The 25,997-nt window shown below is 60.5% G+C and overlaps 1 protein-coding gene across 2 annotated transcripts in view; it reads left to right on the top strand.

The window, feature by feature from the left end:
- The window catches only part of LOC140395990 (sulfotransferase 1 family member D1-like), a 135,204-nt gene that overhangs the window by 76,450 nt on the left and 32,757 nt on the right, over positions 1-25,997 (top strand). For both annotated transcript variants that reach the window (XM_072484025.1, XM_072484026.1), the window contains exons 2-4: positions 613-797; positions 2,567-2,692; positions 4,097-4,194. In XM_072484025.1, coding sequence (XP_072340126.1) covers positions 629-797; positions 2,567-2,692; positions 4,097-4,194 — 393 coding nt within the window. In that variant the 5' untranslated portion in view covers positions 613-628. The remainder of the gene's footprint in view (positions 1-612; positions 798-2,566; positions 2,693-4,096; positions 4,195-25,997) is intronic.

Raw genomic sequence — 25,997 nt, 5'->3', positions numbered from 1 at the left:
TGTGTGTGTGTGTGTCTGAGTGTGTGATTCTGAGTGTGCATGTGTGTCTGACTACGTGTGTGTCTGAGTATGTGTGTGTGGCTGAGTGTGAGTGTTTATGAGTGTGAGTGTTTCCGAGTATGTGTGTCAGTGAGTGTGAGTTTGTGTGTGTCAGTGTGTGTGAATGAATCTATGAGTCTGGTCTCTGCGTGTAAGGGTCAGTGGGGGGGGGAGTGAGGGAGACGGGAGCCTCTCGGTCCCTATGGGTGAGGGTCAGTGGGAGGGTACGAGGGAGGCGGGAGCGCCTCGCACCCTGTGGGTGAGGGTCAGTGGGGGGGTACGAGGGAGGCGGGAGCCTCTCGGTCCCTGTGGGTGAGGGTCAGTCGGGGGGTGGGGGGGGGGAGTGAGGGAGACGGGAGCTTCTCTGTGGGTGAGAGTCAGTGTGGGTGGGGAGTGAGGGAGCCTCCGGGTCCCTGTGGGTGAGGGTCAGTGGGAGGGGGGGGGAGGGGGGGAGTGAGGGGGACGGGAGCCTCTGTGTCGCTGTGGGTGAGGGTCAGTGGGGGGTGGGGGGGGGGGGAGTGAGGGAGACGGGAGCCTCTGGGTCCTGAGTGAATTGACCATGGTGCTGTCCAGTTTCAGGATCCTGGAGATGGAGCTGGACTACCATCCGGAGCTGCAAGGCCTCACACTCAGGAGGCCGCAGCTCAAACTGCTGCAAGATGTCCCCTTTCCCGCCTGGCTGGCTGATAACTGGGAGACGGTGAAAAACTTCCAGGCAAAGCCCGATGACCTGCTCATCGCCACCTACCCCAAATCAGGTGAGAGGGGAACAGGCCTCACGGTGGAGGGGGAGGGGCCCAGGCCTCACGGTGGAGGGAGAGGGACCAGGCCTCACGGTGTGGGGAGAGGGGCGCAGGCCTCACGGTGGAGGGGGAGGGGTACAGGCCTCCCGGTGGAGGGAGAGGGACCAGGCCTCCCAGTGGGAGGAGAGGAACCAGGCCTCAAGGTGGAGGGAGAGGGACCAGGCCTCCTGGTGGAGGGTGAGGGGCCCAGGCCTCAAGGGGGAGGGGGAGGGGCCCAGGCCTCACGGTGGAGGGGGAGGGGCCCAGGCCTCACGGTGGAGGGGGAGGGACCAGGCCTCACGGTGGAGGGGGAGGGACCAGGCCTCACGGTGGAGGCAGAGGGGCCAAGGCCTCATGGTGGAGGGAGAGGGACCAGGCCTCATGGTGGAGGGGGAGGGACCCAGGCCTCACGGTGGCGGGAGAGGGGCCCAGGCCTCACGGTGGAGGGAGAGGGGCTCAGGCCTCATGGTGGAGGGAGAGGGGTCCCGGTCTCACGGTGGAGGGAGAGGGCCCAGGCCTCACGGTGGAGGGGGAGGGGCCCAGGACTCACGGTGGAGGGAGAGGGGCTCACGCCTCACGGTGGAGGGAGAGGGGCTCAGGACTCACGGTGGAGGGAGAGGGGTCCCGGTGTCACGGTGGAGGGAGAGGGCCCAGACCTCACGGTGGAGGGGGAGGGGCCCAGGCCTCACGGTGGAGGGAGAGGGCCCAGGCCTCACGGTGGAGGGAGAGGGGTACAGGCCTCCCGGTGGAGGGAGAGGGACCAGGCCTCAAGGTGGAGGGAGAGGGACCAGGCCTCCTGGTGGAGGGTGAGGGGCCCAGGCCTCACAGTGGAGGGAGAGGGGCTCAGGCCTCACGGTGGAGGGAGAGGGGTCCCGGTCTCACGGTGGAGGGAGAGGGCCCAGGCCTCACGGTGGAGGGGGAGGGGCCCAGGCCTCACGGTGGAGGGAGAGGGCCCAGGCCTCACGGTGGAAGGGGAGGGGTACAGGCCTCCCGGTGGAGGGAGAGGGACCAGGCCTCACAGTGGGAGGAGAGGGACCAGGCCTCAAGGTGGAGGGAGAGGGACCAGGCCTCCTGGTGGAGGGTGAGGGGCCCAGGCCTCAAGGTGGAGGGAGAGGGACCAGGCCTCCTGGTGGAGGGTGGTCAAGCCCAGGCTTGAGGAGGGCTGTTGGAATCTGTGTGAATTTGATTCGGCCACTCATGGGACATTTAAAGTGTCTGTGTGTCTCTCACTCTAACTCTGTTCCACACTCTCTCTGTTCTCCCTCTCTCTGTCACACTCTCTCTCTTACACATGTTCTGACTGTCACCGTTACTTTATGTCTCGCTCTATCTCGGCCTTTCTGTATACTACGCCATCTTTCTCTCAACATCTCTCTCTCCGTCTGTACCTCTTCCCCCCATCTCCCTTTGTCTCTCCCTCACTCTCGCTTGATCCCTATTTCTTACTGTCCCTCTGTGCCTGCCTCTCTCTCTCTCTCTCTGTCTGTCTCTCCCTCTCTCTCTGTCTCTGTCTGTCTGTCTGCCTTTGTCTCTCTCTCTCTCCTTTTCTCTCTCTGTCTCTCTCTCTGTCTCTCTCTGTCTCTCTCTCTCTCTCTTTGTCTCTGTCTCCCTCTCTCTGTCTCTCTCGCTCTCTGTCCTTCTGTCCCTCTCGTTCTCTCTGTCTTTCTGTCTCTCTCTCTCTCTCTCTGTCTTTCTGTCTCTCTCTCTCTCTCTCTCTGTCTTTCTGTCTCTCTCTCTCTCCACAGGGACAACTTGGATCCAGGAAATTGTGGATCTGATCAATCAGAACGGTGATGTGAAGATGTGTAAACGAGCTCCCGTCTATGAACGAATCCCCTTCCTCGAAAGGTTTATAGAGAAGAGCACACCTGGTGAGATCGTTACCGTGGGACGTGGGGGGAGGGGTACAAAAGGCGGGAATATCACTGCAACTGTTGAGGGTGTTTCTGCAGCTGGAGTACTGCAAACGGTTTGGGTCTCCTTACTCAGGGAGGGATAGACTCGTGTCGGAGCAGGTCAGAGGAGATTTCCCAGGGTGATTCCTGGGATCATAGATCATAGAATTTACAGTGCAGAAGGAGGCCATTCGGCCCATCGAGTCTGCACCAGCTCTTGGAAAGAGCACCCTTCCCAAGGGCGACACCTCCACCCTACCCCATAACCCAGTGACCACACCCAACACTAAGGGCAATTTTGGACACAATTTATCATGGCCAATCCACCTAACCTGCACATCTTTAGACTGTGGGAGGAAACCGGAGCACCCGGAGGAAACCCACGCAGACACGGGGAGGATGTGCAGACTCCGCACAGACAGTGACCCAGGTCGGAATCGAACCTGGGACCCTGGAGCTGTGAAGCCACAGTGCTAACCACTGTGCCTCCGTGCTGCCCTGATGGCGCACAGACAGAAAGTGAGTGACACAAAGCATGACCAATGAACATACAGAACACAGCAGCCAATCACCAGACAGGACACAGCCACTATATAACCAGAGGGCACTAGTTTACCCGCTCTCTCGGGATGCAGCCTCTGAGACAGTCAGAGCCTGTGAGCAGCAACTAGAACATCCACCATGTGGCAGTAAGATAGTCTGGTCAGGTTAGCCTCAGGTCTCCAGTCAACTCAGCATCGTGTCAACCCACAGTTCAACCATGTTTAATAGTTAAGAGTTTAATAAAATAGAGTTGCATTTATTCAAGTGTTGGAAGCCTGTCTCTCTCTCTGCTACAGTAAACGCAGTCCTCGCAGACCAAGCTTACCCAACACATCAGCACCCATTGCAGTTTAGAAGAACGAGAGGTGTCTTAATGAAACCTTTCAGATTCTGAGGGGGAGCAGGGGGCTGGACAGGGCGGATGCTGAGCGGATGTCTCCCATATTGTTGGGGGGGGGGGGGAAACTAGCTGGGGGTGGTGGTGGGGGGCACAGTTTCAGGAGAAGGGGATCTCCGGTTGGAGTTGGGGATGAGGAGGGATCTCCTCTCTCGGAGGTTTGCCAACAGGCTCCAGGGGTTTAATGGGAGACTTCTCCGTGGTCACATGGGAGGCTCCCCGGGGAGAGGCGGAGCCCGTGGGGGGTGGGGGGTGTACCCGTACCCCGGGAAGAAGCGGAGCCCGTCCGGGGACCCGTACCCCGGGGAGAGTCAGTGCCCACGGGGGACCTGTACCCCGGGGAGAGTCAGTGCCCAGGGGGGACCCGTACCTCTGGGAGGGTCGGGTGTACAATGTGAGCTGGATTATTTGAGGAATGCTGTAACATCTCCATCTCACAGGTGTTGAACTGATTGAGAAAATGGCGTCTCCGAGAGTGATGAAAACTCACCTCCCGATCCAACTGGTTCCCAAATCCTTCTGGGAGCAGGACTGTAAGGTAGGGACCCGGCACACTCCGCTCCCCCCAATCATCCCCATCGAGCCACATAGACCCCGTAAACCCTTCATCCCTCAACCTGTTCATCACTCCCTCACTCCCCCCCTCCCTCAGCCTCCAAACTGTGGGACTCTCTCGCTCCCCCCTCCCTCAGTCTCCAAACTGTGGGACTCACTCACTCCCCCTCCCTCAGTCTCCAAACTGTGGGACTCCCTCACACCCCCTCCCTCAGTCTCCAAACTGTGGGACTCCCTCACTCCCCCTCCCTCAGTCTCCAAATTGTGGGACTCCCTCACTCCCCTCTCCCTCAGTCTCCAAACTGTGGGACTCTCTCGCTCCCCCCTCCCTCAGTCTCCAAACTGTGGGACTCACTCACTCCCCCTCCCTCAGTCTCCAAACTGTGGGACTCCCTCACCTCCCCCTCCCTCAGTCACCAAACTGTGGGACTCTCTCGCTCCCCCCTCCCTCAGTCTCCAAACTGTGGGACTCACTCACTCCCCCTCCCTCAGTCTCCAAACTGTGGGACTCCCTCACTCCCCCCTCCCTCAGTCTCCAAACTATGGGATTCCCTCACTCCCCCCTCCCTCAGTCTCCAAACTGGGGGACTCCCTCACTCCCCCCTCTCTCAGTCTCCAAACTGTGAGACTCCCTCACTCCCCCGTCCCTCAGTCTCCAAACTGTGGTACTCCCTCATTCCCCCTCCCTGAGTCTCCAAACTGTGGGACTCCCTCACTCCGCCTCCCTCAGTCTCCAAACTGTGGGACTCCCTCACACCCCCTCCCTCAGTCTCCAAACTGTGGGACTCCCTCACTCCCCTCTCCCTCAGTCTCCAAACTGTGGGACTCTCTCGCTCCCCCCTCCCTCAGACTCCAAACAGTGGGACACCATCACTCCCCCCTCCCTCAATCTCCAAACTGTGGGACTCCCTCACTCCCCCCTCCCTCAGTCTCCAAACTGTGGGACTCCCTCACTCCCCCCTCCCTCAGTCTCCAAACTGTGGGACTCACTCACTCCCCCATCCCTCTGACTCCAAACTGTGAGACTCCCTCACTCCCCCGTCCCTCAGTATCCAAACTGTGGTACTCCCTTACGCCCCCTCCCTCAGTCTCCAAACTGTGGGACTCCCTCACTCCGCCTCCCTCAGTCTCCAAACTGTGGGACTCTCTCGCTCCCCCCTCCCTCAGTCTCCAAAGTGTGGGACTCCCTCACCTCCCCCTCCATCAGTCTCCAAACTGTGGGACTCCCTCACTCCCCCTCCCTCAGTCTCCAAACTGTGGGACTCCCTCACTCCGCCTCCCTCAGTCTCCAAACTGTGGGACTCCCTCACACCCCCTCCCTCAGTCTCCAAACTGTGGGACTCCCTCACTCCCCTCTCCCTCAGTCTCCAAACTGTGGGACTCTCTCGCTCCCCCCTCCCTCAGTCTCCAAACTGTGGGACTCACTCACTCCCACTCCCTCAGTCTCCAAACTGTGGGACTCCCTCACCTCCCCCTCCCTCAGTCACCAAACTGTGGGACTCTCTCGCTCCCCCCCTCCCTCAGTCTCCAAACTGTGGGACTCATTCACTCCCCCCTCCCTCAGTCTCCAAACTGTGGGACTCATTCACTCCCCCCTCCCTCAGTCTCCAAACTGTGGGACTCCCTCACTCCCCCCTCCCTCAGCCTCCAAACTGTGGGACTCCCTCACTCCCCCCTCCCTCAGTCTCCAATCTGTGGGACTCCCTCACTCCCCCCTCCCTCAGACTCCAATCTGTGGGACTCCCTCACTCCCCCCTCCCTCAGACTCCAAACTGTGGGACTCCCTCACTCCCCCCTCCCTCAGTCTCCAAACTGTGGGACTCCCTCACTCCCCCCTCCCTCAGTCTCCAAACTGTGGGACTCCCTCACTCCCCCCTCCCTCAGTCTCCAAACTGTGAGACTCCCTCATTCCCCCGTCCCTCAGTCTCCAAACTGTAGTACTCCCTCACGCCCCCTCCCTCAGTCTCCAAACTGTGGGACTCCCTCACTCCGCCTCCCTCAGACTCCAAACTGTGGGACTCCCTCACACCCCCTCCCTCAGTCTCCAAACTGTGGGACTCCCTCACTCCCATCTCCCTCAGTCTCCAAACTGTGAGACTCCCTCACTCCCCCGTCCCTCAGTCTCCAAACTGTGGTACTCCCTCACACCCCCTCCCTTAGTCTCCAAACTGTGGGTCTCCCTCACTCCGCCTCCCTCAGTCTCCAAACTGTGGGACTCCCTCACTCCCCTCTCCCTCAGTCTCCAAACTGTGGGACTCTCTCGCTCCCCACTCCTTCAGTCTCCAAACTGTGAGACTCCCTCACTCCCCCTCCCACAGTCTCCAAACTGTGGGGCTCCTTCACTCCCCTCTCCCTCAGTCTCCAAACTGTGGGACTCTCTCGCTCCCCACTCCTTCAGTCTCCAAACTGTGAGACTCCCTCACTCCCCCGTCCCTCAGTATCCAAACTGTGGTACTCCCTTACGCCCCCTCCCTCAGTCTCCAAACTGTGGGACTCCCTCACTCCCCCCTCCCTCAGTCTCCAAACTGTGGGACTCCCTCACTCCCCCCTCCCTCAGTCTCCAAACTGTGGGACTCCCTCACTCCCCCCTCCCTCAGTCTCCAAACTGTGGGACTCACTCACTCCCCCATCCCTCTGACTCCAAACTGTGAGACTCCCTCACTCCCCCGTCCCTCAGTATCCAAACTGTGGTACTCCCTTACGCCCCCTCCCTCAGTCTCCAAACTGTGGGACTCCCTCACTCCGCCTCCCTCAGTCTCCAAACTGTGGGACTCTCTCGCTCCCCCCTCCCTCAGTCTCCAAAGTGTGGGACTCCCTCACCTCCCCCTCCATCAGTCTCCAAACTGTGGGACTCCCTCACTCCCCCTCCCTCAGTCTCCAAACTGTGGGACTCCCTCACTCCGCCTCCCTCAGTCTCCAAACTGTGGGACTCCCTCACACCCCCTCCCTCAGTCTCCAAACTGTGGGACTCCCTCACTCCCCTCTCCCTCAGTCTCCAAACTGTGGGACTCTCTCGCTCCCCCCTCCCTCAGTCTCCAAACTGTGGGACTCACTCACTCCCACTCCCTCAGTCTCCAAACTGTGGGACTCCCTCACCTCCCCCTCCCTCAGTCACCAAACTGTGGGACTCTCTCGCTCCCCCCCTCCCTCAGTCTCCAAACTGTGGGACTCATTCACTCCCCCCTCCCTCAGTCTCCAAACTGTGGGACTCATTCACTCCCCCCTCCCTCAGTCTCCAAACTGTGGGACTCCCTCACTCCCCCCTCCCTCAGCCTCCAAACTGTGGGACTCCCTCACTCCCCCCTCCCTCAGTCTCCAATCTGTGGGACTCCCTCACTCCCCCCTCCCTCAGACTCCAATCTGTGGGACTCCCTCACTCCCCCCTCCCTCAGACTCCAAACTGTGGGACTCCCTCACTCCCCCCTCCCTCAGTCTCCAAACTGTGGGACTCCCTCACTCCCCCCTCCCTCAGTCTCCAAACTGTGGGACTCCCTCACTCCCCCCTCCCTCAGTCTCCAAACTGTGAGACTCCCTCATTCCCCCGTCCCTCAGTCTCCAAACTGTAGTACTCCCTCACGCCCCCTCCCTCAGTCTCCAAACTGTGGGACTCCCTCACTCCGCCTCCCTCAGACTCCAAACTGTGGGACTCCCTCACACCCCCTCCCTCAGTCTCCAAACTGTGGGACTCCCTCACTCCCATCTCCCTCAGTCTCCAAACTGTGAGACTCCCTCACTCCCCCGTCCCTCAGTCTCCAAACTGTGGTACTCCCTCACACCCCCTCCCTTAGTCTCCAAACTGTGGGTCTCCCTCACTCCGCCTCCCTCAGTCTCCAAACTGTGGGACTCCCTCACTCCCCTCTCCCTCAGTCTCCAAACTGTGGGACTCTCTCGCTCCCCACTCCTTCAGTCTCCAAACTGTGAGACTCCCTCACTCCCCCTCCCACAGTCTCCAAACTGTGGGGCTCCTTCACTCCCCTCTCCCTCAGTCTCCAAACTGTGGGACTCTCTCGCTCCCCACTCCTTCAGTCTCCAAACTGTGAGACTCCCTCACTCCCCCGTCCCTCAGTATCCAAACTGTGGTACTCCCTTACGCCCCCTCCCTCAGTCTCCAAACTGTGGGACTCCCTCACTCCGCCTCCCTCAGTCTCCAAACTGTGGGACTCTCTCGCTCCCCCCTCCCTCAGTCTCCAAAGTGTGGGACTCCCTCACCTCCCCCTCCATCAGTCTCCAAACTGTGGGACTCCCTCACTCCCCCTCCCTCAGTCTCCAAACTGTGGGACTCCCTCACTCCGCCTCCCTCAGTCTCCAAACTGTGGGACTCCCTCACACCCCCTCCCTCAGTCTCCAAACTGTGGGACTCCCTCACTCCCCTCTCCCTCAGTCTCCAAACTGTGGGACTCTCTCGCTCCCCCCTCCCTCAGTCTCCAAACTGTGGGACTCACTCACTCCCACTCCCTCAGTCTCCAAACTGTGGGACTCCCTCACCTCCCCCTCCCTCAGTCACCAAACTGTGGGACTCTCTCGCTCCCCCCCCTCCCTCAGTCTCCAAACTGTGGGACTCATTCACTCCCCCCTCCCTCAGTCTCCAAACTGTGGGACTCATTCACTCCCCCCTCCCTCAGTCTCCAAACTGTGGGACTCCCTCACTCCCCCCTCCCTCAGCCTCCAAACTGTGGGACTCCCTCACTCCCCCCTCCCTCAGTCTCCAATCTGTGGGACTCCCTCACTCCCCCCTCCCTCAGACTCCAATCTGTGGGACTCCCTCACTCCCCCCTCCCTCAGACTCCAAACTGTGGGACTCCCTCACTCCCCCCTCCCTCAGTCTCCAAACTGTGGGACTCCCTCACTCCCCCCTCCCTCAGTCTCCAAACTGTGGGACTCCCTCACTCCCCCCTCCCTCAGTCTCCAAACTGTGAGACTCCCTCATTCCCCCGTCCCTCAGTCTCCAAACTGTAGTACTCCCTCACGCCCCCTCCCTCAGTCTCCAAACTGTGGGACTCCCTCACTCCGCCTCCCTCAGACTCCAAACTGTGGGACTCCCTCACACCCCCTCCCTCAGTCTCCAAACTGTGGGACTCCCTCACTCCCATCTCCCTCAGTCTCCAAACTGTGAGACTCCCTCACTCCCCCGTCCCTCAGTCTCCAAACTGTGGTACTCCCTCACACCCCCTCCCTTAGTCTCCAAACTGTGGGTCTCCCTCACTCCGCCTCCCTCAGTCTCCAAACTGTGGGACTCCCTCACTCCCCTCTCCCTCAGTCTCCAAACTGTGGGACTCTCTCGCTCCCCACTCCTTCAGTCTCCAAACTGTGAGACTCCCTCACTCCCCCTCCCACAGTCTCCAAACTGTGGGGCTCCTTCACTCCCCTCTCCCTCAGTCTCCAAACTGTGGGACTCTCTCGCTCCCCACTCCTTCAGTCTCCAAACTGTGGGACTCACTCACTCCCCCTCCCTCAGTCTCCAAACTGTGGGACTCCCTCACCTCCTCCTCCCTCAGTCTCCAAACTGTGGGACTCTCTCGCACCCCCCTCCCTCAGTCTCCAAACTGTGGGATTCACTCACTCCCCCTCCCTCAGTCTCCAAACTGTGGGACTCCCTCACTACCCCCTCCCTCAGCCTCCAAACTGTGGGACTCCCTCACTCCCCCCTCCCTCAGTCTCCAATATGTGGGACTCCCTCACTCCCCCCTCCCTCAGACTCCAAACTGTGGGACACCCTCACTCCCCCCTCCCTCAGTCTCCAATCTGTGGGACTCCCTCACTCCCCCCTCCCTCAGACTCCAAACAGTGGGACACCCTCACTCCCCCCTCCCTCAATCTCAAAACTGTGGGACTCCCTCACTCCCCCCTCCCTCAGTCTCCAAACTGTGGGACTCCCTCACTACCCCCTCCCTCAGTCTCCAAAATGTGAGACTCCCTCACTCCCCGTCCCTCAGTCTCCAAACTGTGGTACTCCCTCACGCCCCCTCCCTCAGTCTCCAAACTGTGGGACTCCCTCACTCCGCCTCCCTCAGTCTCCAAACTGTGGGACTCCCTCACACCCCCCTCCCTCAGTCTCCAAACTGTGGGACTCACTCACTCCCCCTCCCTCAGTCTCCAAACTGTGGGACTCCCTCACTCCCCCCTCCCTCAGTCTCCAAACTGTGGGACTCCCTCACTCCCCCCTCCCTCAGTCTCCAAACTGTGGGACTCCCTCACTCTCCCTCCCTCAGTCTCCAAACTGGGGGCTCCCTCACTCCCCCCTCCCTCAGTCTCCAAACTGTGAGACTCCCTCACTCCCCCGTCCCTCAGTCTCCAAACTGTGAGACTCCCTCACGCCCCCTCCCTCAGTCTCCAAACTGTGGGACTCCCTCACTCCGCCTCCCTCAGACTCCAAACTGTGGGACTCCCTCACACCCCCTCCCTCAGTCTCCAAACTGTGGGACTCCCTCACTCCCATCTCCCTCAGTCTCCAAACTGTGAGACTCCCTCACTCCCCCGTCCCTCAGTCTCCAAACTGTGGTACTCCCTCACACCCCCTCCCTTAGTCTCCAAACTGTGGGTCTCCCTCACTCCGCCTCCCTCAGTCTCCAAACTGTGGGACTCCCTCACTCCCCTCTCCCTCAGTCTCCAAACTGTGGGACTCTCTCGCTCCCCACTCCTTCAGTCTCCAAACTGTGAGACTCCCTCACTCCCCCTCCCACAGTCTCCAAACTGTGGGGCTCCTTCACTCCCCTCTCCCTCAGTCTCCAAACTGTGGGACTCTCTCGCTCCCCACTCCTTCAGTCTCCAAACTGTGGGACTCACTCACTCCCCCTCCCTCAGTCTCCAAACTGTGGGACTCCCTCACCTCCTCCTCCCTCAGTCTCCAAACTGTGGGACTCTCTCGCACCCCCCTCCCTCAGTCTCCAAACTGTGGGATTCACTCACTCCCCCTCCCTCAGTCTCCAAACTGTGGGACTCCCTCACTACCCCCTCCCTCAGCCTCCAAACTGTGGGACTCACTCACTCCCCCCTCCCTCAGTCTCCAATATGTGGGACTCCCTCACTCCCCCCTCCCTCAGACTCCAAACTGTGGGACACCCTCACTCCCCCCTCCCTCAGTCTCCAATCTGTGGGACTCCCTCACTCCCCCCTCCCTCAGACTCCAAACAGTGGGACACCCTCACTCCCCCCTCCCTCAATCTCAAAACTGTGGGACTCCCTCACTCCCCCCTCCCTCAGTCTCCAAACTGTGGGACTCCCTCACTACCCCCTCCCTCAGTCTCCAAAATGTGAGACTCCCTCACTCCCCGTCCCTCAGTCTCCAAACTATGGTACTCCCTCACGCCCCCTCCCTCAGTCTCCAAACTGTGGGACTCCCTCACTCCGCCTCCCTCAGTCTCCAAACTGTGGGACTCCCTCACACCCCCTCCCTCAGTCTCCAAACTGTGGGACTCACTCACTCCCCCTCCCTCAGTCTCCAAACTGTGGGACTCCCTCACTCCCCCCTCCCTCAGTCTCCAAACTGTGGGACTCCCTCACTCCCCCCTCCCTCAGTCTCCAAACTGTGGGACTCCCTCACTCTCCCTCCCTCAGTCTCCAAACTGGGGGCTCCCTCACTCCCCCCTCCCTCAGTCTCCAAACTGTGAGACTCCCTCACTCCCCCGTCCCTCAGTCTCCAAACTGTGAGACTCCCTCACGCCCCCTCCCTCAGTCTCCAAACTGTGGGACTCCCTCACTCTGCCTCCCTCAGTCTCCAAACTGTGGGACTCCCTCACACCCCCTCCCTCAGTCTCCAAACTGTGGGTCTGCCTCACTCCCCTCTCCCTCAGTCTCCAAACTGTGGGACTCTCTCGCTCCCCCCTCCCTCAGTCTCCAAACTGTGGGACTCCCTCACTCCCCCCTCCCTCAGTCTCCAATCTGTGGGACTCCCTCACTCCCCCCTCCCTCAGACTCCAATCTGTGGGACTCCCTCACTCCCCCCCTCCCTCAGACTCCAAACTGTGGGACTCCCTCACTCCCCCCTCCCTCAGTCTCCAAACTGTGGGACTCCCTCACTCCCCCCTCCCTCAGTCTCCAAACTGTGGGACTCTCTCACTCCCCCCTCCCTCAGTCTCCAAACTGTGAGACTCCCTCATTCCCCCGTCCCTCAGTCTCCAAACTGTAGTACTCCCTCACGCCCCCTCCCTCAGTCTCCAAACTGTGGGACTCCCTCACTCCGCCTCCCTCAGACTCCAAACTGTGGGACTCCCTCACACCCCCTCCCTCAGTCTCCAAACTGTGGGACTCCCTCACTCCCATCTCCCTCAGTCTCCAAACTGTGAGACTCCCTCACTCCCCCGTCCCTCAGTCTCCAAACTGTGGTACTCCCTCACACCCCCCTCCCTTAGTCTCCAAACTGTGGGTCTCCCTCACTCCGCCTCCCTCAGTCTCCAAACTGTGGGACTCCCTCACTCCCCTCTCCCTCAGTCTCCAAACTGTGGGACTCTCTCGCTCCCCACTCCTTCAGTCTCCAAACTGTGAGACTCCCTCACTCCCCCTCCCACAGTCTCCAAACTGTGGGGCTCCTTCACTCCCCTCTCCCTCAGTCTCCAAACTGTGGGACTCTCTCGCTCCCCACTCCTTCAGTCTCCAAACTGTGGGACTCACTCACTCCCCCTCCCTCAGTCTCCAAACTGTGGGACTCCCTCACCTCCTCCTCCCTCAGTCTCCAAACTGTGGGACTCTCTCGCACCCCCCTCCCTCAGTCTCCAAACTGTGGGATTCACTCACTCCCCCTCCCTCAGTCTCCAAACTGTGGGACTCCCTCACTACCCCCTCCCTCAGCCTCCAAACTGTGGGACTCCCTCACTCCCCCCTCCCTCAGTCTCCAATATGTGGGACTCCCTCACTCCCCCCTCCCTCAGACTCCAAACTGTGGGACACCCTCACTCCCCCCTCCCTCAGTCTCCAATCTGTGGGACTCCCTCACTCCCCCCTCCCTCAGACTCCAAACAGTGGGACACCCTCACTCCCCCCTCCCTCAATCTCAAAACTGTGGGACTCCCTCACTCCCCCCTCCCTCAGTCTCCAAACTGTGGGACTCCCTCACTACCCCCTCCCTCAGTCTCCAAAATGTGAGACTCCCTCACTCCCCGTCCCTCAGTCTCCAAACTGTGGTACTCCCTCACGCCCCCTCCCTCAGTCTCCAAACTGTGGGACTCCCTCACTCCGCCTCCCTCAGTCTCCAAACTGTGGGACTCCCTCACACCCCCTCCCTCAGTCTCCAAACTGTGGGACTCACTCACTCCCCCTCCCTCAGTCTCCAAACTGTGGGACTCCCTCATTCCCCCCTCCCTCAGTCTCCAAACTGTGGGACTCCCTCACTCCCCCCTCCCTCAGTCTCCAAACTGTGGGACTCCCTCACTCTCCCTCCCTCAGTCTCCAAACTGGGGGCTCCCTCACTCCCCCCTCCCTCAGTCTCCAAACTGTGAGACTCCCTCACTCCCCCCGTCCCTCAGTCTCCAAACTGTGAGACTCCCTCACGCCCCCTCCCTCAGTCTCCAAACTGTGGGACTCCCTCACTCCGCCTCCCTCAGACTCCAAACTGTGGGACTCCCTCACACCCCCTCCCTCAGTCTCCAAACTGTGGGACTCCCTCACTCCCATCTCCCTCAGTCTCCAAACTGTGAGACTCCCTCACTCCCCCGTCCCTCAGTCTCCAAACTGTGGTACTCCCTCACACCCCCTCCCTTAGTCTCCAAACTGTGGGTCTCCCTCACTCCGCCTCCCTCAGTCTCCAAACTGTGGGACTCCCTCACTCCCCTCTCCCTCAGTCTCCAAACTGTGGGACTCTCTCGCTCCCCACTCCTTCAGTCTCCAAACTGTGAGACTCCCTCACTCCCCCTCCCACAGTCTCCAAACTGTGGGGCTCCTTCACTCCCCTCTCCCTCAGTCTCCAAACTGTGGGACTCTCTCGCTCCCCACTCCTTCAGTCTCCAAACTGTGGGACTCACTCACTCCCCCTCCCTCAGTCTCCAAACTGTGGGACTCCCTCACCTCCTCCTCCCTCAGTCTCCAAACTGTGGGACTCTCTCGCACCCCCCTCCCTCAGTCTCCAAACTGTGGGATTCACTCACTCCCCCTCCCTCAGTCTCCAAACTGTGGGACTCCCTCACTACCCCCTCCCTCAGCCTCCAAACTGTGGGACTCACTCACTCCCCCCTCCCTCAGTCTCCAATATGTGGGACTCCCTCACTCCCCCCTCCCTCAGACTCCAAACTGTGGGACACCCTCACTCCCCCCTCCCTCAGTCTCCAATCTGTGGGACTCCCTCACTCCCCCCTCCCTCAGACTCCAAACAGTGGGACACCCTCACTCCCCCCTCCCTCAATCTCAAAACTGTGGGACTCCCTCACTCCCCCCTCCCTCAGTCTCCAAACTGTGGGACTCCCTCACTACCCCCTCCCTCAGTCTCCAAAATGTGAGACTCCCTCACTCCCCGTCCCTCAGTCTCCAAACTATGGTACTCCCTCACGCCCCCTCCCTCAGTCTCCAAACTGTGGGACTCCCTCACTCCGCCTCCCTCAGTCTCCAAACTGTGGGACTCCCTCACACCCCCTCCCTCAGTCTCCAAACTGTGGGACTCACTCACTCCCCCTCCCTCAGTCTCCAAACTGTGGGACTCCCTCACTCCCCCCTCCCTCAGTCTCCAAACTGTGGGACTCCCTCACTCCCCCCTCCCTCAGTCTCCAAACTGTGGGACTCCCTCACTCTCCCTCCCTCAGTCTCCAAACTGGGGGCTCCCTCACTCCCCCCTCCCTCAGTCTCCAAACTGTGAGACTCCCTCACTCCCCCGTCCCTCAGTCTCCAAACTGTGAGACTCCCTCACGCCCCCTCCCTCAGTCTCCAAACTGTGGGTCTGCCTCACTCCCCTCTCCCTCAGTCTCCAAACTGTGGGACTCTCTCGCTCCCCCCTCCCTCAGTCTCCAAACTGTGGGACTCTCTCACTCCCCCGTCCCTCAGTCTCCAAACTGTGAGACTCCCTCACGCCCCCTCCCTCAGTCTCCAAACTGTGGGACTCCCTCACTCCGCCTCCCTCAGACTCCAAACTGTGGGACTCCCTCACACCCCCCTCCCTCAGTCTCCAAACTGTGGGACTCCCTCACTCCCATCTCCCTCAGTCTCCAAACTGTGAGACTCCCTCACTCCCCCGTCCCTCAGTCTCCAAACTGTGGTACTCCCTCACACCCCCCTCCCTTAGTCTCCAAACTGTGGGTCTCCCTCACTCCGCCTCCCTCAGTCTCCAAACTGTGGGACTCCCTCACTCCCCTCTCCCTCAGTCTCCAAACTGTGGGACTCTCTCGCTCCCCACTCCTTCAGTCTCCAAACTGTGAGACTCCCTCACTCCCCCTCCCACAGTCTCCAAACTGTGGGGCTCCTTCACTCCCCTCTCCCTCAGTCTCCAAACTGTGGGACTCTCTCGCTCCCCCTCCCTCAGTCTCCAAACTGTGGGACTCCCTCACACCCCCTCCCTCAGTCTCCAAACTGTGGGTCTGCCTCACTCCCCTCTCCCTCAGTCTCCAAACTGTGGGACTCTCTCGCTCCCCCCCTCCCTCAGTCTCCAAACTGTGGGACTCCCTCACTCCCCCTCCCTCAGTCTCCAATCTGTGGGACTCCCTCACTCCCCCCTCCCTCAGACTCCAATCTGTGGGACTCCCTCACTCCCCCCCTCCCTCAGACTCCAAACTGTGGGACTCCCTCACTCCCCCCTCCCTCAGTCTCCAAACTGTGGGACTCCCTCACTCCCCCCTCCCTCAGTCTCCAAACTGTGGGACTCCCTCACTCCCCCCTCCCTCAGTCCTCCAAACTGTGAGACTCCCTCATTCCCCCGTCCCTCAGTCTCCAAACTGTAGTACTCCTCACGCCCCCTCCCTCAGTCTCCAAACTGTGGGACTCCCTCACTCCGCCTCCCTCAGACTCCAAACTGTGGGACTCCCTCACACCCCCCTCCTCAGTCTCCAAACTGTGGGACTCCCTCACTCCCATCTCCCTCAGTCTCCAAACTGTGAGACTCCCTCACTCCCCCGTCCCTCAGTCTCCAAACTGTGGTACTCCCTCACACCCCCTCCCTTAGTCTCCAAACTGTGGGTCTCCCTCACTCCGCCTCCCTCAGTCTCCAAACTGTGGGACTCCCTCACTCCCCTCTCCCTCAGTCTCCAAACTGTGGGACTCTCTCGCTCCCCACTCCTTCAGTCTCCAAACTGTGAGACTCCCTCACTCCCCCTCCCACAGTCTCCAAACTGTGGGGCTCCTTCACTCCCCTCTCCCTCAGTCTCCAAACTGTGGGACTCTCTCGCTCCCCACTCCTTCAGTCTCCAAACTGTGGGACTCACTCACTCCCCCTCCCTCAGTCTCCAAACTGTGGGACTCCCTCACCTCCTCCTCCCTCAGTCTCCAAACTGTGGGACTCTCTCGCACCCCCCTCCCTCAGTCTCCAAACTGTGGGATTCACTCACTCCCCCTCCCTCAGTCTCCAAACTGTGGGACTCCCTCACTACCCCCCTCCCTCAGCCTCCAAACTGTGGGACTCCCTCACTCCCCCCTCCCTCAGTCTCCAATATGTGGGACTCCCTCACTCCCCCCCTCCCTCAGACTCCAAACTGTGGGACACCCTCACTCCCCCCTCCCTCAGTCTCCAATCTGTGGGACTCCCTCACTCCCCCCTCCCTCAGACTCCAAACAGTGGGACACCCTCACTCCCCCCCTCCCTCAATCTCAAAACTGTGGGACTCCCTCACTCCCCCCTCCCTCAGTCTCCAAACTGTGGGACTTCCCTCACCTACCCCCCCTCCCTCAGTCTCCAAAATGTGAGACTCCCTCACTCCCCGTCCCTCAGTCTCCAAACTGTGGTACTCCCTCACGCCCCCTCCCTCAGTCTCCAAACTGTGGGACTCCCTCACTCCGCCTCCCTCAGTCTCCAAACTGTGGGACTCCCTCACACCCCCTCCCTCAGTCTCCAAACTGTGGGACTCACTCACTCCCCCTCCCTCAGTCTCCAAACTGTGGGACTCCCTCATTCCCCCCTCCCTCAGTCTCCAAACTGTGGGACTCCCTCACTCCCCCCCTCCCTCAGTCTCCAAACTGTGGGACTCCCTCACTCTCCCTCCCTCAGTCTCCAAACTGGGGGCTCCCTCACTCCCCCCTCCCTCAGTCTCCAAACTGTGAGACTCCCTCACTCCCCCGTCCCTCAGTCTCCAAACTGTGAGACTCCCTCACGCCCCCTCCCTCAGTCTCCAAACTGTGGGACTCCCTCACTCCGCCTCCCTCAGACTCCAAACTGTGGGACTCCCTCACACCCCCTCCCTCAGTCTCCAAACTGTGGGACTCCCTCACTCCCATCTCCCTCAGTCTCCAAACTGTGAGACTCCCTCACTCCCCGTCCCTCAGTCTCCAAACTGTGGTACTCCCTCACACCCCCTCCCTTAGTCTCCAAACTGTGGGTCTCCCTCACTCCGCCTCCCTCAGTCTCCAAACTGTGGGACTCCTCACTCCCCTCTCCCTCAGTCTCCAAACTGTGGGACTCTCTCGCTCCCCACTCCTTCAGTCTCCAAACTGTGAGACTCCCTCACTCCCCCTCCCACAGTCTCCAAACTGTGGGGCTCCTTCACTCCCCTCTCCCTCAGTCTCCAAACTGTGGGGACTCTCTCGCTCCCCACTCCTTCAGTCTCCAAACTGTGGGACTCACTCACTCCCCCTCCCTCAGTCTCCAAACTGTGGGACTCCCTCACCTCCTCCTCCCTCAGTCTCCAAACTGTGGGACTCCCTCACTACCCCCTCCCTCAGCCTCCAAACTGTGGGACTCACTCACTCCCCCCTCCCTCAGTCTCCAATATGTGGGACTCCCTCACTCCCCCCCTCCCTCAGACTCCAAACTGTGGGACACCCTCACTCCCCCCTCCCTCAGTCTCCAATCTGTGGGACTCCCTCACTCCCCCCTCCCTCAGACTCCAAACAGTGGGACACCCTCACTCCCCCCTCCCTCAATCTCAAAACTGTGGGACTCCCTCACTCCCCCCTCCCTGGACTCCCTCACTCCCCCTCCCTCAGTCTCCAAACTGTGGGACTCCCTCACTACCCCCCTCCCTCAGTCTCCAAAATGTGAGACTCCCCTCACTCCCCGTCCCTCAGTCTCCAAACTATGGTACTCCCTCACGCCCCCTCCCTCAGTCTCCAAACTGTGGGACTCCCTCACTCCGCCTCCCTCAGTCTCCAAACTGTGGGACTCCCTCACACCCCCTCCCTCAGTCTCCAAACTGTGGGACTCACTCACTCCCCCTCCCTCAGTCTCCCAAACTGTGGGACTCCCTCACTCCCCCCTCCCTCAGTCTCCAAACTGTGGGACTCCCTCACTCCCCCCTCCCTCAGTCTCCAAACTGTGGGACTCCCTCACTCTCCCTCCCTCAGTCTCCAAACTGGGGGCTCCCTCACTCCCCCCTCCCTCAGTCTCCAAACTGTGAGACTCCCTCACTCCCCCGTCCCTCAGTCTCCAAACTGTGAGACTCCCTCACGCCCCCTCCCTCAGTCTCCAAACTGTGGGACTCCCTCACTCTGCCTCCCTCAGTCTCCAAACTGTGGGACTCCCTCACACCCCCTCCCTCAGTCTCCAAACTGTGGGTCTGCCTCACTCCCCTCTCCCTCAGTCTCCAAACTGTGGGACTCTCTCGCTCCCCCCTCCCTCAGTCTCCAAACTGTGGGACTCTCTCACTCCCCCGTCCCTCAGTCTCCAAACTGTGAGACTCCCTCACGCCCCCTCCCTCAGTCTCCAAACTGTGGGACTCCCTCACTCCGCCTCCCTCAGACTCCAAACTGTGGGACTCCCTCACACCCCCTCCCTCAGTCTCCAAACTGTGGGACTCCCTCACTCCCATCTCCCTCAGTCTCCAAACTGTGAGACTCCCTCACTCCCCCCGTCCCTCAGTCTCCAAACTGTGGTACTCCCTCACACCCCCTCCCTTAGTCTCCAAACTGTGGGTCTCCCTCACTCCGCCTCCCTCAGTCTCCAAACTGTGGGACTCCCTCACTCCCCTCTCCCTCAGTCTCCAAACTGTGGGACTCTCTCGCTCCCCACTCCTTCAGTCTCCAAACTGTGAGACTCCCTCACTCCCCCTCCCACAGTCTCCAAACTGTGGGGCTCCTTCACTCCCCTCTCCCTCAGTCTCCAAACTGTGGGACTCTCTCGCTCCCCACTCCTTCAGTCTCCAAACTGTGGGACTCACTCACTCCCCCTCCCTCAGTCTCCAAACTGTGGGACTCCCTCACCTCCTCCTCCCTCAGTCTCCAAACTGTGGGACTCTCTCGCACCCCCCTCCCTCAGTCCTCCAAACTGTGGGATTCACTCACTCCCCCTCCCTCAGTCTCCAAACTGTGGGACTCCCTCACTACCCCCTCCCTCAGCCTCCAAACTGTGGGACTCCCTCACTCCCCCCTCCCTCAGTCTCCAATATGTGGGACTCCCTCACTCCCCCCCTCCCTCAGACTCCAAACTGTGGGACACCCTCACTCCCCCCTCCCTCAGTCTCCAATCTGTGGGACTCCCTCACTCCCCCCCTCCCTCAGACTCCAAACAGTGGGACACCCTCACTCCCCCCTCCCTCAATCTCAAAACTGTGGGACTCCCTCACTCCCCCCTCCCTCAGTCTCCAAACTGTGGGACTCCCTCACTACCCCCTCCCTCAGTCTCCAAAATGTGAGACTCCCTCACTCCCCGTCCCTCAGTCTCCAAACTATGGTACTCCCTCACGCCCCCTCCCTCAGTCTCCAAACTGTGGGACTCCCTCACTCCGCCTCCCTCAGTCTCCAAACTGTGGGACTCCCTCACACCCCCTCCCTCAGTCTCCAAACTGTGGGACTCACTCACTGCCCCCTCCCTCAGTCTCCAAACTGTGGGACTCCTCACTCCCCCCTCCCTCAGTCTCCAAACTGTGGGACTCCCTCACTCCCCCCTCCCTCAGTCTCCAAACTGTGGGACTCCCTCACTCTCCCTCCCTCAGTCTCCAAACTGGGGGCTCCCTCACTCCCCCCTCCCTCAGTCTCCAAACTGTGAGACTCCCTCACTCCCCCGTCCCTCAGTCTCCAAACTGTGAGACTCCCTCACGCCCCCTCCACTCAGTCTCCAAACTGTGGGACTCCCTCACTCTGCCTCCCTCAGTCTCCAAACTGTGGGACTCCCTCACACCCCCTCCCTCAGTCTCCAAACTGTGGGTCTGCCTCACTCCCCTCTCCTCAGTCTCCAAACTGTGGGACTCTCTCGCTCCCCCCTCCCTCAGTCTCCAAACTGTGGGACTCACGCATTCCTCCTCCCTCAGTCTCCAAACTGTGGGACTCCCTCACCTCCCCCACCATCAGTCTCCAAAATGTGGGACTCCCTCACTCCCCCCTCCCTCAGTCTCCAAACTGTGGAGTCCCTCACTCCCCCCTCCCTCAGTCTCCAAACTGTGAGACTCCCTCACTCCCCCTCCCTCAGTCTCCAAACTGTGGGACTCCCTCACCCCCCTCCCTCAGTCTCCAAACTGTGGGACTCCCTCACTCCCCCCTCCCTCAGCCTCCAAACTGTGGGACTCTCGCGCTCCCCCCTCCCTCAGTCTCCAAACTGTGGGACTCACTCACTCCCCCCTCCCTCAGTCTCCGAACTGTGGGACTCCTCACTCCCCCCTCCCTCAGTCTCCAAACTGTGGGAGTCCCTCACTCCCCCCTCCCTCAGACTTCAAACTGTGGGACTCCCTCACCCCCCCTCCCTCAGTCTCCAAACTGTGGGACTCTCTCACTCCCCCCTCCCTCAGTCTCCAAACTGTGGGACTCCCTCACTCCCCCCTCCCTCAGTCTCCAAACTGGGGGACTCCCTCACTCCCCCCTCCCTCAGTCTCCAAACTGTGAGACTCCCTCACTCCCCCATCCCTCAGTCTCCAAACTGTGGGACTCTCTCGCACCCCCCTCCCTCAGTCTCCAAACTGTGGGATTCACTCACTCCCCCTCCCTCAGTCTCCAAACTGTGGGACTCCCTCACTACCCCCTCCCTCAGCCTCCAAACTGTGGGACTCCCTCACTCCCCCCTCCCTCAGTCTCCAATCTGTGGGACTCCCTCACTCCCCCCTCCCTCAGACTCCAAACTGTGGAACACCCTCACTCCCCCCTCCTCAGTCTCCAATCTGTGGGACTCCCTCACTCCCCCCTCCCTCAGACTCCAAACAGTGGGACACCCTCACTCCCCCCTCCCTCAATCTCAAAACTGTGGGACTCCCTCACTCCCCCCTCCCTCAGTCTCCAAACTGTGGGACTCCCTCACTACCCCCTCCCTCAGTCTCCAAACTGTGAGACTCCCTCACTCCCCGTCCCTCAGTCTCCAAACTGTGGTACTCCCTCACGCCCCCTCCCTCAGTCTCCAAACTGTGGGACTCCCTCACTCCGCCTCCCTCAGTCTCCAAACTGTGGGACTCCCTCACACCCTCTCCCTCAGTCTCCAAACTGTGGGACTCACTCACTCCCCCTCCCTCAGTCTCCAAACTGTGGGACTCCCTCACTCCCCCCTCCCTCAGTCTCCAAACTGTGGGACTCCCTCACTCTCCCTCCCTCAGTCTCCAAACTGGGGGCTCCCTCACTCCCCCCTCCCTCAGTCTCCAAACTGTGAGACTCCCTCACTCCCCCGTCCCTCAGTCTCCAAACTGTGAGACTCCCTCACGCCCCCTCCCTCAGTCTCCAAACTGTGGGACTCCCTCACTCTGCCTCCCTCAGTCTCCAAACTGTGGGGACTCCCTCACACCCCCTCCCTCAGTCTCCAAACTGTGGGACTGCCTCACTCCCCTCTCCCTCAGTCTCCAAACTGTGGGACTCTCTCGCTCCCCCCTCCCTCAGTCTCCAAACTGTGGGACTCACGCATTCCTCCTCCCTCAGTCTCCAAACTGTGGGACTCCCTCACCTCACCCACCATCAGTCTCCAAAATGTGGGACTCCCTCACTCCCCCCTCCCTCAGTCTCCAAACTGTGGGAGTCCCTCACTCCCCCCTCCCTCAGACTTCAAACTGTGGGACTCCCTCACCCCCCCCTCCCTCAGTCTCCAAACTGTGGGACTCTCTCACTCCCCCCTCCCTCAGTCTCCAAACTGTGGGGACTCCCTCACTCCCCCCTCCCTCAGTCTCCAAACTGGGGACTCCCTCACTCCCCCCTCCCTCAGTCTCCAAACTGTGAGACTCCCTCACTCCCCCGTCCCTCAGTCTCCAAACTGTGGGAGTCCCTCACTCCCCCCTCCCACTGTGGGACTCCCTCACCCCCCCCTCCCTCAGTCTCCAAACTGTGGGACTCTCTCACTCCCCCCCTCCCTCAGTCTCCAAACTGTGGGACTCCCTCACTCCCCCCTCCCTCAGTCTCCAAACTGGGGGACTCCCTCACTCCCCCATCCCTCAGTCTCCAAACTGTGGAACTCCCTCACTCCCCCTCCCTTAGTCTCCAAACTGTGGGACTCCCTCACTCCGCCTCCCTCAGTCTCCAAACTGAGGGACTCCCTCACGCCCCCTCCCTCAGTCTCCAAACTGTGGGACTCCCTCACTCCGCCTCCCTCAGTCTCCAAACTGTGGGACTCCCTCACACCCCCTCCCTCAGTCTCCAAACTGTGGGACTCACTCACTCCCCCTCCCTCAGTCTCCAAACTGTGGGACTCCCTCACTCCCCCCTCCCTCAGTCTCCAAACTGTGGGACTCCCTCACTCCCCCCTCCCTCAGTCTCCAAACTGTGGGACTCCCTCACTCTCCCTCCCTCAGTCTCCAAACTGGGGGCTCCCTCACTCCCCCCTCCCTCAGTCTCCAAACTGTGAGACTCCCTCACTCCCCCGTCCCTCAGTCTCCAAACTGTGAGACTCCCTCACGCCCCCTCCCTCAGTCTCCAAACTGTGGGACTCCCTCACTCTGCCTCCCTCAGTCTCCAAACTGTGGGACTCCCTCACACCCCCTCCCTCAGTCTCCAAACTGTGGGTCTGCCTCACTCCCCTCTCCCTCAGTCTCCAAACTGTGGGACTCTCTCGCTCCCCCCCTCCCTCAGTCTCCAAACTGTGGGACTCACGCATTCCTCCTCCCTCAGTCTCCAAACTGTGGGACTCCCTCACCTCCCCCACCATCAGTCTCCAAAATGTGGGACTCCCTCACTCCCCCCTCCCTCAGTCTCCAAACTGTGGGGGTCCCTCACTCCCCCCTCCCTCAGTCTCCAAACTGTGAGACTCCCTCACTCCCCCCTCCCTCAGTCTCCAAACTGTGGGACTCCCTCACCCCCCTCCCTCAGTCTCCAAACTGTGGGACTCCCTCACTCCCCCCCTCCCTCAGCCTCCAAACTGTGGGACTCTCGCGCTCCCCCCTCCCTCAGTCTCCAAACTGTGGGACTCACTCACTCCCCCCCTCCCTCAGTCTCCGAACTGTGGGACTCCCTCACTCCCCCCTCCCTCAGTCTCCAAACTGTGGGAGTCCCTCACTCCCCCCTCCCTCAGACTTCAAACTGTGGGACTCCCTCACCCCCCCTCCCTCAGTCTCCAAACTGTGGGACTCTCTCACTCCCCCCCTCCCTCAGTCTCCAAACTGTGGGACTCCCTCACTCCCCCCTCCCTCAGTCTCCAAACTGGGGGACTCCCTCACTCCCCCCTCCCTCAGTCTCCAAACTGTGAGACTCCCTCACTCCCCCATCCCTCAGTCTCCAAACTGTGGGACTCTCTCGCACCCCCCTCCCTCAGTCTCCAAACTGTGGGATTCACTCACTCCCCCTCCCTCAGTCTCCAAACTGTGGGACTCCCTCACTACCCCCTCCCTCAGCCTCCAAACTGTGGGACTCCCTCACTCCCCCCCTCCCTCAGTCTCCAATCTGTGGGACTCCCTCACTCCCCCCTCCCTCAGACTCCAAACTGTGGAACACCCTCACTCCCCCCTCCCTCAGTCTCCAATCTGTGGGACTCCCTCACTCCCCCCTCCCTCAGACTCCAAACAGTGGGACACCCTCACTCCCCCCTCCCTCAATCTCAAAACTGTGGGACTCCCTCACTCCCCCCTCCCTCAGTCTCCAAACTGTGGGACTCCCTCACTACCCCCTCCCTCAGTCTCCAAACTGTGAGACTCCCTCACTCCCCGTCCCTCAGTCTCCAAACTGTGGTACTCCCTCACGCCCCCTCCCTCAGTCTCCAAACTGTGGGACTCCCTCACTCCGCCTCCCTCAGTCTCCAAACTGTGGGACTCCCTCACACCCTCTCCCTCAGTCTCCAAACTGTGGGACTCACTCACTCCCCCTCCCTCAGTCTCCAAACTGTGGGACTCCCTCACTCCCCCCTCCCTCAGTCTCCAAACTGTGGGACTCCCTCACTCTCCCTCCCTCAGTCTCCAAACTGGGGGCTCCCTCACTCCCCCCCTCCCTCAGTCTCCAAACTGTGAGACTCCCTCACTCCCCCGTCCCTCAGTCTCCAAACTGTGAGACTCCCTCACGCCCCCTCCCTCAGTCCTCCAAACTGTGGGACTCCCTCACTCTGCCTCCCTCAGTCTCCAAACTGTGGGACTCCCTCACACCCCCTCCCTCAGTCTCCAAACTGTGGGACTGCCTCACTCCCCTCTCCCTCAGTCTCCAAACTGTGGGACTCTCTCGCTCCCCCCTCCCTCAGTCTCCAAACTGTGGGACTCACGCATTCCTCCTCCCTCAGTCTCCAAACTGTGGGACTCCCTCACCTCACCCACCATCAGTCTCCAAAATGTGGGACTCCCTCACTCCCCCCTCCCTCAGTCTCCAAACTGTGGGAGTCCCCTCACTCCCCCCTCCCTCAGACTTCAAACTGTGGGACTCCCTCACCCCCCCTCCCTCAGTCTCCAAACTGTGGGACTCTCTCACTCCCCCCTCCCTCAGTCTCCAAACTGTGGGACTCCCTCACTCCCCCCCTCCCTCAGTCTCCAAACTGGGGGACTCCCTCACTCCCCCCCTCCCTCAGTCTCCAAACTGTGAGACTCCCTCACTCCCCCGTCCCTCAGTCTCCAAACTGTGGGAGTCCCTCACTCCCCCCTCCCTCAGACTTCAAACTGTGGGACTCCCTCACCCCCCCTCCCTCAGTCTCCAAACTGTGGGACTCTCTCACTCCCCCCTCCCTCAGTCTCCAAACTGTGGGACTCCCTCACTCCCCCCTCCCTCAGTCTCCAAACTGGGGGACTCCCTCACTCCCCCATCCCTCAGTCTCCAAACTGTGGAACTCCCTCACTCCCCCTCCCTTCGTCTCCAAACTGTGGGACTCCCCTCACTCCGCCTCCCTCAGTCTCCAAACTGAGGGACTCCCTCACACCCCCTCCCTCAGCCTCCAAACTGTGGGACTCCCTCACTCCCCTCTCCCTCAGTCTCCAAACTGTGGGACTCCTCCCTCCACCCTCCTTCAGTCTCCAAACTGTGGGACTCACTCACAGCCCCTCCCTCAGTCTCCAAACTGTGGGACTCCCTCACCTCCTCCTCCCTCAGTCTCCAAACTGTGGGACTATCTCGCACCCCCCTCCCTCAGTCTCCAAACTGTGGGACTCACTCACTCCCCCACCCCTCAGTCTCCAAACTGTGGGACTCCCCTCACTACCCCCTCCCTTAGCCTCCAAACTGTGGGACTCCCTCACTCCCCCCTCCCTCAGTCTCCAATCTGTGGGACTCCCTCACTCCCACCACCCTCAGACTCCAAACTGTGGGACACCCTCACTCCCCCCTCCTCAGTCTCCAATCTGTGGGACTCCCTCACTCCCCCCTCCCTCAGACTCCAAACAGTGGGACAACCCTCACTCCCCCCTCCCTCAATTTCCAAACTGT

This window comes from Scyliorhinus torazame, chromosome 19 (assembly GCF_047496885.1).
Source record: "Scyliorhinus torazame isolate Kashiwa2021f chromosome 19, sScyTor2.1, whole genome shotgun sequence".
NCBI lineage: Eukaryota > Metazoa > Chordata > Chondrichthyes > Carcharhiniformes > Scyliorhinidae > Scyliorhinus > Scyliorhinus torazame.
This window is presented reverse-complemented; position numbering and strand designations above follow the sequence as displayed.